The 16,386-nt window shown below is 35.6% G+C and overlaps 1 protein-coding gene across 2 annotated transcripts in view; it reads right to left on the minus strand.

Annotated features, from left to right (window-relative positions):
- Positions 1–580: 580 nt before the first annotated feature.
- Positions 581–16,386, minus strand: part of LOC140328666 (glutathione S-transferase 3-like) — a 21,767-nt gene continuing 5,961 nt past the window's right edge. The window contains exons 1-7 of one of the 2 annotated variants that reach the window (XM_072408440.1): positions 11,934–12,351; positions 8,954–9,050; positions 5,913–5,964; positions 3,644–3,776; positions 3,001–3,142; positions 2,071–2,196; positions 581–820 (exon numbers count right to left, since the gene is read on the minus strand). In XM_072408440.1, coding sequence (XP_072264541.1) covers positions 698–820; positions 2,071–2,196; positions 3,001–3,142; positions 3,644–3,776; positions 5,913–5,964; positions 8,954–9,040 — 663 coding nt within the window. In that variant the 5' untranslated portion in view covers positions 9,041–9,050; positions 11,934–12,351 and the 3' untranslated portion in view covers positions 581–697. Of the gene's footprint in view, positions 821–2,070; positions 2,197–3,000; positions 3,143–3,643; positions 3,777–5,912; positions 5,965–8,953; positions 9,051–11,933; positions 12,352–16,386 lie in introns of those variants that run through there. The other variant, XM_072408441.1, reaches the window with a different exon arrangement.

The following is a 16,386-nucleotide window of genomic DNA, read 5'->3' on the forward strand; positions in this document are numbered from 1 at the left end:
GGAACACACGTTGATTGCCTTACTATCACTAATCACTACCTGATCCCAAGGAGGGGTCATGAAGATGAAGGGTGGTCTGCATTAGGTAGGCAGGACTGACAAACACTTTAGAAATTTTTGTTAAAAAAATTAATAAATAAATAAAAAAGCACACCATATTTTTGGCATATAACCATTTATTTGTCTAAACATTTGAAGTATATTTAAAGTGATAACACAAGGAAATGTACTAAACGTGTTTTTTTTTGGTTTTGCCTTGACATACTCTTTGACCCGTGCTCACTTGAGCAAGCAGGTAGTCCCTAGGAAGAGCTGTGACTTTGGTTTTGCTAATGCTAACACTTGCTAGAGGTAGGGCAATGTCCCCCAGTGACCTTTATAACCACTAATACAAACATTAGGTGAATTTAGTGCAGGAAGTTGCCACCATTAATGTTTTGTGGTTAAAGACAATGAAGTTTCTAATATAAGTAAAATAGCCTGTAAATCAGTCAGACAGAACTCCTACAAAAGTAAGATATGATTGCGTTATGTAAACTTATTTATTGGTCACTGTTACTAAAGTTAATACAAACTTCCATTCCATTCTGAAATCCAACTTTATTGTTTAGTTACAAAGTATATATGTATATTTCACTGCACTTTTATTAAGATGTTAATTTAGATTAAAAGATGTTATTGATATTTCTTGTTAATGTTAACTGTAAAGAATTGTCTTCACGCTGTTTACGTATGTTGCATCAGGAATAGGCTTTCTTTTACTCCCTGGCTCCAAAAATTTCTTAATTGTTGGGACTGAAGATATTCTTGCTTTGAAAGCCTACAGAAGAAAGGAAATAACAATAGATGATTAAAACCCATAATTTCTAAAAAAAAAAAAAAAATACCTGTAAAATGCCAAGTTTTTGTGATGCAAAAAAATTAGACCACAGTAATTTCATGACTTTTCCCACCTTTATTGTAAGCTATAGCCAGACATCACCAAAAAGATAACCTTCCCCACAGTGAATCATGATGGTGGCAGTATCATGCTTTGGGTTGCTTTTCTTCAGCTGGAACTGGGGCCTTAGGTATGATGCAGGAAATTATGAAGCATTCCAAATACCTGTCACTTTTGGTTTAAAACTTTCAGGCATCTGCTAGAAATCTGAATATGAAGTGGAGTTTCAGCTTTCAACCCAACAGTGATTCCAAGTATACATCCAAATCAACAAAAGAATGGCTTTGCCAGAAGAAAATTAAAGTTTTGGAATGGCCCAGCCACAGCCCAGACTTAAATCCAATAGAAAATCTGTGGGGGACCTGAAGAGGGCTGTGCATAAATGCCCTCGCAATATGACAGATTTGGAGCACTTTTGAAAGGAAGAGTGGGCAAATATTGCAAAATCACTTAATGTTTAAGTATAGTATAAGATAAAGTATTAGCTTATGAGTGTGCACACCTATTCAACAAACATTGAACATTTTTCATATTTTTATCTCTAAAAGAATTGTTTTTCAATGAATTTTACAGGTTATAGATCACATTAGAGTGGTAATAGTTTGGAAATTATTTATTGCGGTCTCATTTTTTTACATCACAAAAACCTGGCACACTTTTTATATCCAATGTATATTAGGACGATAGCACCATAAAAAGGGTATAGAAAACAACTCTGAAATTTCTTGCTAGGGCTAATAGACAACTGTAATAGTCATTTAATATACAAAGAAATAACAACTATTATGAAATGGTGTGTTTTGTCCATACACATTTTTCACCAATTCACCACAGAATTATTTAAAAAATGACCCATGCAGTAATCACAGTCCCGTCTCATGTGCTATTATACCTAAATCAGAGCTCGGATGCAGCACTGTCCCACCATTCTCTGCCTAGTCCCCAGCTGCTTCTGGCTTTTTACATACATTTTTTTCCAGGGACTTTTCCATTGTGGAAATATGAATAAAGTTATGTGTGAATGAAAAGAAGAGTTGAATTGAGCATTTTACTTCATCCCTATAGTGGAAGCCATACCTGAGGACTGGAGCACAAGCATCAACTAGTCATAAACTAACAAATTTGTTTACCTGTAAATTAGGAAAACTTTGAAGGACATCAGGATGTAGCTCTTCCGTTGCTAAAATTGCTTCTAGAAGATGCACGTCTGCTAAACTTAATGTTTTTCCAACTAAATATTCATCTTTTTCCAAAGCCTTAAAGAAAAAAAAACATGTTAGCTGCACAAAAATGTAAATCACAGGGATCAACATGTAAAGGGTCCTTACAAAGTTTGAACCTATTTCTCCCACTGTAGTATCAGAGTTCTTCTTCTATAGTCAGAAAGGGGGGCAGACAATTTTTGGGTATTGAAGGCACTCAATGTAACATTGTTTTCTGTGTGCTGGAGACTCATTGACCTGCCATGAGATAGATTTCCTTGTCTTAAAATAGATGGACATGGGGCAAGGTTCCCTCAGAATTCCGATTCCTATGGACAATAAAGTGTACCATGGCATTGGATAATCATAGTCAGTTCCAGACAATTCTAACTCTAGGATATAAAGTGCTATTTTTATATGTAGCAGAGAACATTTACAGCTAGTCATTTTACAGCTAGTAACACAATTTAGTCAGTGTGAAAACTAATCATTCGTTTTTGACTTAGACAGGTTTTTGGGTTACCGTGTAATTCACCTGCATATTACAAAAACCTTGAGACTACCAGAATGCAATATTAGGAAAAAAAAATTAAAAAGTTGGAGATGCTTGCACAGAGACAAGCGTAATGTACATCTGGGCAAGGAACGTAGAGTTTAGTTAAAGTAATAATTCCTGTTCTTTTCAGTGATGGCAACAACCGTAATTATTATGTACTCCTTACGGAAAGCAAGGAAAGAAGGTGAAGGCAGCATGTAGTAATCAGGAGAGGTGTTATCCCAATTCATAATACATCATGGACAGGCTTGACTTGACTATTTCTGGCCATTAATACTGGACCATTGTAAAAAGAGTCATACTTTTTCATAAACTGGAAAATATCTATTCAAGGCTCTTTGTTTGATAAGATCAAATTGTTTCTTCTTTTCAGCTTCATCCAGAAAGAATGAGGTCATAATCAGTCCCATTAAGTCAGTGGTTCCTTCAACATACACATCAATGCTGAAACAAGATAAAAAGATGCATAGTTATCAATATTTATGATTTGTGCGGTTACATAGTTACTATACTCACTATGAGTGATATCCCTGACCGTTGGATGCATGCAACCTCCTATGCAGATCCTAGTACCTCTTTGAGCAGGGCAAGAGGCCTTCAATTTTGCTTGATGCATTTTTAAATAAAATCAATGTTCATGAAACATATAAATGCATGATGTGCATTGATGTTTACTACCAAGTGTAGTGCACCATGCATTCAAAATGCACAATGCATACAATAACTTATTGCATTTCCAGTGATTGCAAAAGAAACATATGCGGGGGGAAAAATGCATAGGTGTAAATCCAGTTACTGTGAGTAATAGACTATGGCACTACAATACAATATAATACAGCTGTTTTTATTCACATAGGCTAAAAACACAATTACACTTCACACTGTGAACTGTAATGCATACTGTTGTAACTTTTGTTTATTTATTGTTTTGTAATAAATACTCACCATGCTCTTTCTTTTGTATTCTTCCCATATATATTGTATTTTCCAGCTATGTAGCTCAGGATAGCTTTAGTTTGTACTAGTTTCATGCCATCTATTTCCACCATTGGAACTTGCTGAAAGAGCAAATCTCCACCTAGGAAAATAAACCAAGGGCAGGATGAGTAATAGTCACTTCCAAGCTGAGCCGTCACTGTGTCCATTGCACTGAATTCCGCAGCATCTCACAAGTACCATCTTTATTCAACCTCTATAAAAGGTCCAAGTTATATATAGTCATTTCCATGGTATATGCAAGAGCATAGGCAAAGGCAATACACTACTGTTATAGCATAAACTAGCCTTGGCCTTGAAGTTGGTACATTGGCAGTCCATTTATTTTTATAATGGCAGATGTTCATCAGCTAGGACCATTGCAAAGCTAATGAAAAGCTTCCACTGCATACCTTCTGAAAATGCTAATTGCCTGAGCTGGCCAACTGGCTTTTATACTTTCTGAGCCACCAGCCCAGAACAAGTATGTAGATCATTCAATTCTCAACTGCATACTTGTTTCTGATTAGTAACCCACACTAATAAATCCAGCATGTTAGTATGGGTCCATAAACTAGCATTTGCAAATGGAAAGTCTGAAATGGCAGTCTCTATAATTTTTTTTTCAGTAAATGTGCTGACTGCAGTGAGTGTGTTTACTGGGGTTTGATATAGAGGCCTACGTCCTTATGCCTCCGTTTATTTTTTCTCTGCGAGATTTGATTTGGATTGGTGGCTGTCAGAACTGTTTTGGTTTTACATTCAGTTTAACAGTGAAATTTATATTGGGCTGTGAGAGGCCATGGTCACCAGGTTTAGGGCCTGGAGCAAATTTTGCAGCATATAAACAAACTGAACTATTTAAACAGGTAGACTGTGTTCCTTGCATGCACCTCAGGAATAATTGTGTGTTACATGCTGGTGTTCGTTCAGGTAAACCTTCCAATAGGTTTTGTCTCCTTTTTTTTTGATGTAACCATACAACATTATTACATTTTAATCAAACAAAGCTTACCACAAAATTAGCAAACGTGCTATTTAGGTCTCACTGGATAATTTAATGCTGGTAAATTAGCCAATGGCTTTTGTTTACACCAAAGTGCCAGTGGCATTTTCTCTACATTATTATTATAAAAAGAGTAGTGCATTTGAGTTCAGCTGTTATGATTTTTTTTCAGAACAAATCCATCTACTGCTGCAACTCTGTCTCTATAAAAAAAAAATTCTAAAACTAAAAATTATGTAATCAAATTAGCATTAGCCTATTGCCTGCCATTAGCCTGGGAGACAGGTGTAAAGCACCCAGAAAGCAAGCCTTGTACACTGAGCAACTTCTTTCCATCCTTATGCAGTGAGCAGCACAGACAAATATGGCTTAAATATGCAGATAGGTTTTTTGCAATTTCTGCATTATTGTTGTACTTCTTCTGCAAGGGTACAGTATATAGATATGGTGTATTTTTTACAGAGTTGTTATGATACATTTATCTAAATTATCTTTTCCAAGATTTTTACAATTTACCTAATGTTCCATGTGACATCTATTTTGATTGTGGCATTTTTTTTTTAAATACACACTGTCTTTTTTAATATCACAGGAAGTAATCAATAGGGATGAGCAAACAAAACTTTAAAATTCGATCTCTCGGCGATTCAGCCCGTTCCCGCTTGTAATGCTGAGCTATTGGTCTCAATACATTGAGTCAGCAACCTGGTACATGTATGCTAAACAAGAAAGTTTACAAAAAGTCAAGAAAAATTTTCTGGGTCAATGAGTCAAAATACGGGCACAACAAATGATGGTGCTGGGAAGTTATGTCACACAGTAATAAAAACCTGACAGAGGTTTTAACCCTTCTACATTTACTGAAATAAGTTTTGTTGCATACTCACAAGCACACACAAATTCTCATCAGTAACAGCAGAATTAAAAGCCAAAGGTTAAAAGAAAGCAATGTTTTGGAGCTTTGAAGACTTCTTCATTTGACAAGAGTTGACATCACTTCATATCCTTGTGACTATTAAATGTTCTCTTGTCCAAGAGCATTAGATTGGATAGTGAATGTATTTGTATCTTGATCAAATGACCAGTTCTTGACCAACCACCAGTTCTAAATTTTTGTATTGCTGGAATTCGGTTTTAAAAGCACCCCGATAACCTGTACTCATGCATTATGATTAAGGTGTGATTATAAATAGCAAGGTCACAGTTTAGACAGCTAAAGTAACAAATACATACTTTTCAGCAATTTTTGATAGTCATCCTTTGTTTCAAATAGCTTCTCTTCAAACTGTCAAGAAAAAAAAAAAAAGTCAAAATACATTGGTAAAGCATGCTGGGAAATGTCTGTTGCTACTATTGTTGGTCGAACAGCCAAGTGTTCGATTCGGCAGCTATTCGGTCGAATAGCCCAATGTTTTTCGGGTGATTGAATGCCTGATTAGAACACCAATAAAGTCTATTGGGGGGGGAAATCGGGTTTTTTCCGGGATTGTGTAGAACTCCAAAAGCAATCAGTGGAGCGGAGCTGACAGCTCTGCTCCCAATTTCTTTTGCAGCCCTAGTGTAACTTTAGTATGGATTCTTGGATAGAGATTCTCTATCCGAGAACACAATGTTCTTGGATAGAGAATCTCTCTGACCGCAAAGTTCCCACGGTGGGAACTGAACTGCAGATGAACTCTCAATGGAGAAACTCTTTTGGATTCTCAGGGCTGCAATCATTTTTGAATCCCTGAGAACCCTCCTGTTTCTGATCCCCAGGCACTAGTGGTTAATTTACCTCAAGTACCCGGGGATCACAGTGCAACTGCAGATGAACTCTCAATGAAGTTTCTCCATTGAGAGTTCATCTGAGTTCAGTTCCCACGGTTACAGGGCTATGCTTATCACTAATAAGTACAGCCCGGGGAGCGTGGGAACTTGCGGTTTACAACTGATAGGAGGCACAGGAGTGCTTCCAGTCAGCTGTGACTGCAAATGAACTCTCAGTGGAGTTCCTCCATTGAGAGTTCTCCAAAGTTCAGTTCCAACAGTCACCGGGCTGTACTTATCAGCCCGGTGACCATGGAAACTGAACTGCAGATGAAGTTTATTTTTAAACATGAATTCGCAAAGTCGAATTCCGTGTTTTTTGGGTCGGGTCTGCCCGAATTCGAACCGACATTTTCGGGTCGAATAAAGGTACAACTCGAATTCGAAAACCAACACTAGTTGATACACAGCATTGGAAAGATGAAGTGGGGAAAAAAGCCAAAAGATGCCCATAGAAACTAGAGGAGGGTTTAACAAGATGTACAATTGCATGAATAAATCTCTCAAGCCTGTGGGCGGCTTTAGGGCTCATTTCTAACTAGAAAAATGAATATTAAATGAACCAGTACTTCAGAGACTAACAGCTTCCCATAATTGTTTTTACTAGGCTCTCAATTTCATTCCTTCAGCAGAGTTGTGGTTTACATTAAATATGTATATACAATTATATTGTTTCGGATCATTATTCATGCCCTTTTACCTGTATCATTGCATTAGATGGACTGTGTAATTTTCATATAATTATGTAACTTCCGTATAATCTTTATACTCACTCCTATGAAATTTATAATTATGATTTCTTTTTTTTTTGTAGTTCTTTTTGAAATAGCGCCACATATACATTTGTTCTCCCCCGAGGGAGCCTTTATAGGCAAAACGTGTTGGGGGAAAAAAAGACAAATGACTATTTTGTGCATGTGATTACATTCTATATGTCTACCTAATACGGAAACTATATGTATGCTTCTAATAGGAGCACTATGTCCAGAGTGTGAACTAGTATAGTAGATATCAGTTAGAATTCAGTCTCTCGTTAATATTATATGTTATTTTTTATCATATAAATAAATTAGTTACATTTTTAAGACATATTGCCAAAAAATCCTGCTTTCTTTCCCTTTCACATATTTTCGATTACATTAAATATATACTGTACATATTTATTTATGAATTAATATATAGCGGATACCTTCTGCAGCTCTATTAGAGTTCATAGTCATGTCACTGTCTCATACAAATGTCATTAACAAAGACCAAGTCAGGATGGGGAGAAGTCAATTAATCTGCAAGTATGTGTGTAAGATGTGGGACAAAACTCACACAAACATGGGAAGAAGATACAAACTTTTGTTCTGGCCAGGAATCAAACCTGGAACTCTATTGTTGTGAGACCAGGGAAAGAGAACTTTCCTGCTTCTTACCTACTTATTATTAAACCTTTGTCACAGGGACAAAGATTAAGGGTGAATAATAGATAGGGTCACATAGCAATGTAAACCAGACAAAAGTTCTATCTTTCACTTTAATAAAAACAATATGAATGTTTGTATTCATCATTAAATCCTTTCCTCGGTTCATTGATAGATACAGCTCTCTTGACAACTGGATAATTATACAGGATTTGGAATCTAGGTATGAAACGAAAACGAAGTCTAAAGAGGCTCCTGCAACTGACCCAAGCCAATCAGTCAAATGAAAATTTCACAGGCTGCCCATGCCAAATTAGGTCCAAACTCTATTAGAATTCTTTATGAAGTGAATTAATTCACCCCTAGCCTAAGCTTTTTGTTTAGTCCTTAGTGTCTCAGGTAGATGGCAACATAAACCCTATCCTGGATAATAAATAAAAGATTTTTATTTAGCAAAAGATAAAAAAATATAACAATTATTTCACTACTAAGGAGTGTATTTGTAAATTTTTTCCCCTGTCAATTCGGTCTAAACTGTCCATATAATTCCTATTCTAACAGCTGTGCATTTTTGACAATTGGCCAATAGGTGGCAGAAGCACTCGTTGTTGGAATAGGCACTGAAAGAAGTGCAGAAGGATTAGAACACCTGTCCTCTAAATATTACAAAATATTTGGTGTGTCACTTCATAATATAAATGAGGAATATTGTCAGAAATATAAATCAATCCTGTGTTTAAAAAAATTGAGCATTTTTGCATTTTTAGAAAATTGAGTTTATGAAGGGCATGCAAGGCTTTTGGTATAGCAGAGATAATTTGCCATGACACTCATTACCTGAATCAGAAAATTATATTTCACTGTGCATGTATATACAGAAAGATATACATATACTATTTTTAGCATATGGCAAAAAATGGAAGTAGTTATCTGGTTGTTTTACAGCTAACACAGATTATTTATCAATTTAATAAAATAATACATTTTGGTGACCATTTTCTAGCTAGATACCATTGTGTTTGGAGAGAAATACACTTGGAATTGAATTATACCAACCTCAACACCAACTGCAGCCAATGCCCAACGAATAGACTCCATTTTCCCCCTTCCATTGAAGTAGTGAAGCACTGGTTTATCAGACATGGTTACAGCCCTAGAAAAATAAATGTATAAACTGTTATGAGAAAGCCATTGTACAGTCTTTTCAGTGATTTTTCTTACAATGCAAATCCACGGAATTGATTTATTGAAAACAATGTCAGTGTCTGTTATCTTATTTCAACATTTAAAAGAATGCTACACTGAACTAATTAGCCCTTCCAGTGGCTAATTTCTAAATTTCACATAATTCCAAATATACAGAGAGGCTGGCATTAGTAGATAAATGCGAAAGCCATGGGGAAATTACTTTTTTACTGTTGCCTTATTATTAGATGTAATTTTACTGCCTTGTTTGAAAAAATTTAATAATAAATGCTTTTATTTTTACAAGGAATACCCAGTGACAGCCAAATAGAGTATTACAAGAAGCTATTTATGGTCAGGCTCACAAAAACTCAAAGGCTGGAGTCATTTGATGCTAGAGTCATCCCGAGCCACTGTCAGCACAAGAAGAACATATGACAATTCTGATTAAATGCTTTTCAGGTGAACTTTTGGTGAAATCAGCAGGTAACCCTTGCACTGTATTGGTAAAAGCTCATTTGGTATTAGCTGTTTCACTGTTGGAGCATGTTGTGTTTACTAGAAGCAGTGGTTTAACATGGAGGTGCTCCTGAATCTCATTTAATGCTTTATGCAGAGTGAGGGGGCCATTTAAGATAACCTTCTCCTTGAAGCACTAGCATCCACTCACATTGTAGAACAAGAGTAACATCAAGCAATCAGTAGGTAGGAGTTACAGCTACTTTCCAGATGCTCCAGCTAAAACAGCTTTATACTGTACTCACTTCTAGGATAACCTTGCGTCCAGCTATTCCACTATACTTGTTCCTACAAATAAATGCCTCGTTAAAAAAATAAAATAAATAAAAAAGTTCCAACTCTTTATTTTACTTTGACTCCAGCAGTACAAATTTAGGTGCACAGGGGTTCAAGCTGTAGCCCTGGGACCGCTTTTCAGAAATGGTTAATAATTTTTTTTAAACTAATTTTTTTAACAGTTGTAACAATAAGATGAGGATAATTTTTAACCAACCCCAACCCCTTGGAATCTATTAGGTCATGTAAGGTGCATGATGCTTGCCGTTTTCCCTTTCATGGGAAAAAGGCTGTTTTGCCATTACCTTCTCTGTTACAAAGCAACAGCCCGCTTCAGACTCCTTTTCCAGCATGAACTATATTTAATTTTGTTTATTAGTAGCAGGCAAACTTTTACCATTTGCTAGGAACGCATTACTGTAAGCAACTCCAACTACCACACCAACAAAAGAATAACCTATGTTTGCTATACATGTAGCTCAACCCATATGATAAAATGTATTTACTTAGTGAGGCCCTTTTATGACTATGACATTTGCACAAGTCAAAAACCTATGTGTTTGCCACAGACATAGGACATACATTCGACATTGGAATATGTGTGTGCTTGATCACGATACAAAAAGATATTTCCTTAAATAGGAAGATAAAAACAAAAACAGATTTACAAATTTGACTGTAACATATATATGTAAAAAAAAAAGTGTGTAATGATAATGGTGCCACAATGCTATTTTCTGTTATAAACTGTACTTCAAAGAGGAAAGCTGAGCAATTGCTAAGAAGTTAGTCACCTTATTATATGGATATAAACAGGTAGAAGCTGTACACATTATTCTAATACATATAAAATACTAGTAAAAAGAAGTGTATAGAGCAGGTGCAGGTCCTAGGAGATTTTATACCTGCAGCAGTAAACATACTTCTTTTGGATGCTTAAGAAACATACTTCTGTTTGGATGCCATTATGACTAGGAAAAACTTCAGCAGTTCTGTCACTACTAGGGAGTGTTAGGGCTTTACCCCGCATAATGGTAAAACTAGGGTTCATGACAATATCTCCTGTTTGAAAACTTTGAATATCTGCAGCTGCTGGCACATTACAAAGTTCCATTATTGTTCATTACACTGCTGACCATAGTTTAAAGACAAAGCTGGGCTTTATATTAAAAATAAAAAAATGATCCAAATGAATCTGCCATCATATCCGTGGTAATGAACCAAGGGTTGTCACTTGTGACTATGTGTTACCAATGGTATTAACAGTAAATATACAATAGGATTGATATTTTCCCAGACAATGTGGCAAACCTACCCAAATAACACAGGAGGAGAGGACCCTGCCCCCAAGAGATTACAATCTAGAAGGTGGGGGAAGTAACACACAATACATCAATATAAGAATGAAACAAGGGTCTCTAAGTTAGAGTTCCCAGTGTGGGAAATAATTGCACAGGGCACATTGTGGTAGAAGCATTTAGTTAGCTTTAATACAGTGTAGAAAGTATTTAAAAGTCTAAATGGCTGGAGGAAATTCCTCAGACTATCGCAGTATACAGCCTGCTTCCTACACATGTATGTAATCTTGGAGTTGGTATCCAAGGCAACCATTCCGGCCTAGTCAGCACATTTCATGCAGAAAAACAATTATCTGCAGATTTATATAACACTAGCTGATTACCAGGCCTTGCCCGGGTATTTATTTATTGCAATCTAATATTAATGTCCAAATATAAGCAAAAGGCATACTGTGCTGAGCAATACATACACATATAGATGCAAATATACCTCGCTGTGTGGTGCACTCTCATGAGTCTCAGTCATATGACACACACACACTTTCTCTGCATATTCACTATATTACAAATTTACAGTGAATGTTTTGCATCTTGAGAAGCAATAGACATTGAAGACAGCACAGATCCATGCAAATAAACACATACATATGATATTATAAACACAAATCACTACTGAATTATCATTCAGGAATTACAAGTGTCCTGGTAAAGGCTTTTATAACATTGTATGTGTACATGCAGTATAAATGTCACCCTACCTGCAGACAATGGGACACACAGCAATTCAGATGTAAATGGCCCTCTGCTCACTCACAGACTACACATCTGCATCTTATACAAAGTATTAGCCCAGAGGGGTGGGGTCCCTCCGACCAATCCTGTTGCTCCATTGCTTGCAGATTTGCATGTTCAAGAAAGTACAAAGTTCCTTAGGATTTCAAAACTTTCAAAGACATGAGAAAAAACATTTATGGTTGGAGAGGGATAATAAAAACTAGTAATAGCTTAGTATACCTCAGCTGCAATTGTAATGCATTAATAAAATTTACAACAAAAATGATAAATCTCAATAACTTCAGAAAAAAAACAAAATCAGCCCTTATATACAGCACATGTCAGCAAGAACTAAAGTATGTGAGGGTGATTTGGCGTGACATCTGTCACCTCATTGATCGCTAGAATTCCTATAGGCTGATCTGATTGGTTAGGCTGGTGTCCCTTACCCCCCTTCATTCACAACACTCTCCTGAAGCCCTGCGCTCAGTAGTAGAGTAGTAATAGCTTAGATACCTGTAGAGGAGTACAAATGTATCTCTGATACAGCCAAAAGTATAAGCATTCATATCATGCACATCCAAGTGTGGCCCTGCAGTAGCAGAATGCCATTCTTTTATAAACAAACTTTTTATCAGGTAATAAAATGGTTGTCTATATTACATGTTCATTATTATTTCATGTTTATTATTATATTATTTAGTGTGTAATATGGGAGAATAGGTTGCACACCTGATGCTGGCCATACACTGGCTGCTATTTCTAATAGACTCAACATTAGATTTTATATTTATAGCGCCCTGTGTCAACTACAAAACACTTTCCCTAAATGTTATGAGGAAAATAGGCGATTAATTTGTTCTGTAAACTCATTCCAGGATGGCCATGTTAATTCTCCATAAATACAGCACAGTGAGAGTACAATGTCATCCTGTGGCAGGCAGTGTGTTACTGGCAGGATACCCAGGTATAAAAGAAAAAGAAAAGAAAATACACACATTTATCATATCTGGACATTGGTAATCTACAATATATCACATATGTGAAGGTTTAACCACAACTTTCTACCGCAACTATCATAGTTTTAACTATATGGCACAAGCATTACCACAACTTGGAAGTTTATATGAGCCCCAAATGTTTTATTGCGCATGTTCTTCTGAAACAACGGAAACAGAAATGCAGAGAACCACACTGACATCTTGTACATATTAGCATTAATCCCATAAATGAATATATTAGTTTCCTAAAACTGCTCTTAGAATACCAGTTATACTCTTCATCCTCTGTACAGATGTTCTTATTGAATGGGCCTGATTTATAAAACCGCTACAAGACTGGTGAAGACAGTCTATGGGTATGGATCTAGTCTAGGATTTAAAAACATTTGCCAACAAATAAATTATTTTTAAGTAATCCATTCCAGGTTTACTAGATCAAACCAGTTCATTGCAATAGTCTATCTTCTCCAGTCTTGGAGCTTTAATAAATCAGGCCCCTGTGTTACAACTTTATTTGCTTTCCCAATTGTTTATTCAAGAAGCATTTAAACAACAAAAGAAATACAAATTAGTGACAACAGAACTCTGGTTAGGTGTTAAATTAATTTACATTGTATTTCTTCAGCATCAGTAAAACTCCCTTTATACCATTTGCCAAGCTAAGAATATGTAAATGTCAAACATAGACAAGCAGGCCTATAGAGTTTATCACCTTTACTATTTGAAGACTAAACCTGAAGTGATTGCATAAATGTATACAACAAAAGATGACCATTTCTCCAGAACATGTAAGTCAAACTGCTATTGGTGATGGAGTATATTGCATTGTGCTATCCAGACTTACCTATACATTATGATTTGTTTTTCATACTGTTTACCAATAAATACAATTACAAGTAAAAGCTAATGTTTTTTTATTGTATTTTTCCATTTTTCTATTGACCACCGGATCGGAGGCAATACTGATATATTTGAAAAATTACCATTTTTGATTCTGTTGGCCAGTGTTTCTGAAGTAATGCTGTAAGGCAACACATGGCTTTATATAAAAAAAACAGTATACAGCCTGCTTCCTACACATGTATGTAATCTGGGAGTTGGTATCCAAGGCAACCATTCCGGCCTAGTCAGCAGATGTCATGCAGAAAAACAATTATCTGCAGATTTATATAACATGTAACTAAACTGTGCTGGGTGTACCTCTGCTCTTGGATTCACAGTACATATTTCCCAACAGAAAGTACAAAGACTTTACTGAATAGAAGGAACCAGGGAGGTGGAGAAAACAGATTTATATTTACTATATAACCTTATGAACTGTTACTGTGTTAAATAAATTTAAAATTGTGTTGTTTTATTACTAAATAAGCACTGAAAAAAAAGTAAAAAAAAATTAAACTTATTAGCAATGCATTGCATTAAAGTGTGTCACTACAGTACTTTCCACAAGTGCTTGTTTTCCCATCTCCATCCCATGTACAGACTGTTTTCCTTTTGTATACAATTGTGCCCTATATAATTGTATAATTTACCTACTGCACCATTATAAGTAGTTTCACTAAGTAGATGCTATGACTAATTAGTACAATGCCATGATCAGCATATATAGATACACCTTTGTAATCCTAACAAGTAAATTGCTGCTATTAATCATTATTGTGGATTCTTTATATGTTGGTCAGAAAGGATGGATAATTCAGTTGTGAATTGCTGCAACTTCTTAAAAGTAAGCATTTCACTAACTACTGTTTATCAGACTTTTTACATCATCCACTCTTGTTAAAAAAAAAAAATCTGAAGTCAATGTTTCAGTCAAATACATCACAAATAATAAAGTTGCAGAAATGTACCCAGTGATTAACTTATGTTTTCTAAATCATAATAAGTACCTTCCGTTTAAAATTGGTATTAACTATGGTTTGTTTGTTTTCTACACATGAAATAATGTTAAGTCAGGAGCAGAAAAAAAAAACTGTTAATTTTAGGCAGAAACACAGCTCCCAATTAGATAACTACAATTACCTACAATTGTACGCTCTAGCAACGGTCGCCGACCTTCCTGAGCTCATGAACCACTAAATTCATAATTTTAAATACCATGGCCCATTAATATGAATTTTTAAAAAAAAGATAAATACATTTGTAAACTAATGATCTTCCTAATGGCGTCTAACAAGGACCGTGGAGGCTCTGATTCATTGATCAGCTCACGGGTAAGTGAAGTATTACTATTGGTACTATTATAATAATTATAATATATTATCATTACTTGCATTATCTTTAGTATTACTAAAGGAATTCAAAATATTTGTTTGCTTTTTCACAATCATTATGGGATTTTTTTGTTTTTAATCTAAGAGCAAACAGGAAATGATAGTTATCAAAGTCAAACTATTTGATGCCATATAACAAATTAAATATAACAGTTAAGGAAAATACACATTTAGGGTCATACTTACCTAAAAGAGCATCTGAGAAAAAAAACAAAATAAAACCAACTGGATGGAGCAGGTTGACTGTTGGAATGGTGGAAGCAATACTAAAGCGTACGGCTAGGCAATGGTTGCATCATACAACTTAAAGCTACACTGACCTTGTATGTCAAAAGTTTTTTTGTGGACCACCACTCGGTTGGTGAACACTGCACTATGGGGTTATTTGTTCAATCTACTGGCAGTTATAGAATTACACCAGAGTGTAATCATCTGTATGCCTCCAGGAAAATGCAAGGGCACTCTGAGCACTGACAGCTGGATATCAGTGAAACCAGGACAATTGGAGCTATGTGATCATTCTGCAGTCCCAAGATAAGGACTAGAAGGGCTAATTACACTTCTTGAAATACCAAGGGATTGTGTACAAAACATGGGAAAGTTTTTATTGTTTTACAGCATCAAAGGGTATTGTTTGCACTTTTCTAACACATATAAGAAATTACTTTCAATGTGTTTTCACTGGAAATAGGTGCTACAAAACACATACCATACAGTAAGGTGCTACTGCAAGGTATATTGAGATGACAATCAAATAGAATGCCAGCACCTAGTACTGCCGTGTTGCATGTAATTGTGCTTTATGGTGTTATTGAAATAACAAAAAGAGAATGAATATATCAAGAATATATAATATCAGAATGAATATGAGTGTATCAGCCAATAGGAAGTGATCCTGCATAACCTGGCATTTTCTAGTAAAGCGTTTATCAACCAGGGTTCTAGGAACTAATAAATAGCGGTCATGGTTTATCACCATTTAATATTATTACAAAGAAGGGTGTGTACCACATTAGCTATGTAGATGTATCTGCATATAACAGTCACTTACAGCTTCACTTTATTACAAATTTACAGTGAATGTTTTGCATCTTGATAAGCAATAGACATTGAAGACAGCACAGATCCATGCAAATATACACATACATATGATATTATATACA

This window comes from Pyxicephalus adspersus, chromosome 4 (assembly GCF_032062135.1).
Source record: "Pyxicephalus adspersus chromosome 4, UCB_Pads_2.0, whole genome shotgun sequence".
NCBI lineage: Eukaryota > Metazoa > Chordata > Amphibia > Anura > Pyxicephalidae > Pyxicephalus > Pyxicephalus adspersus.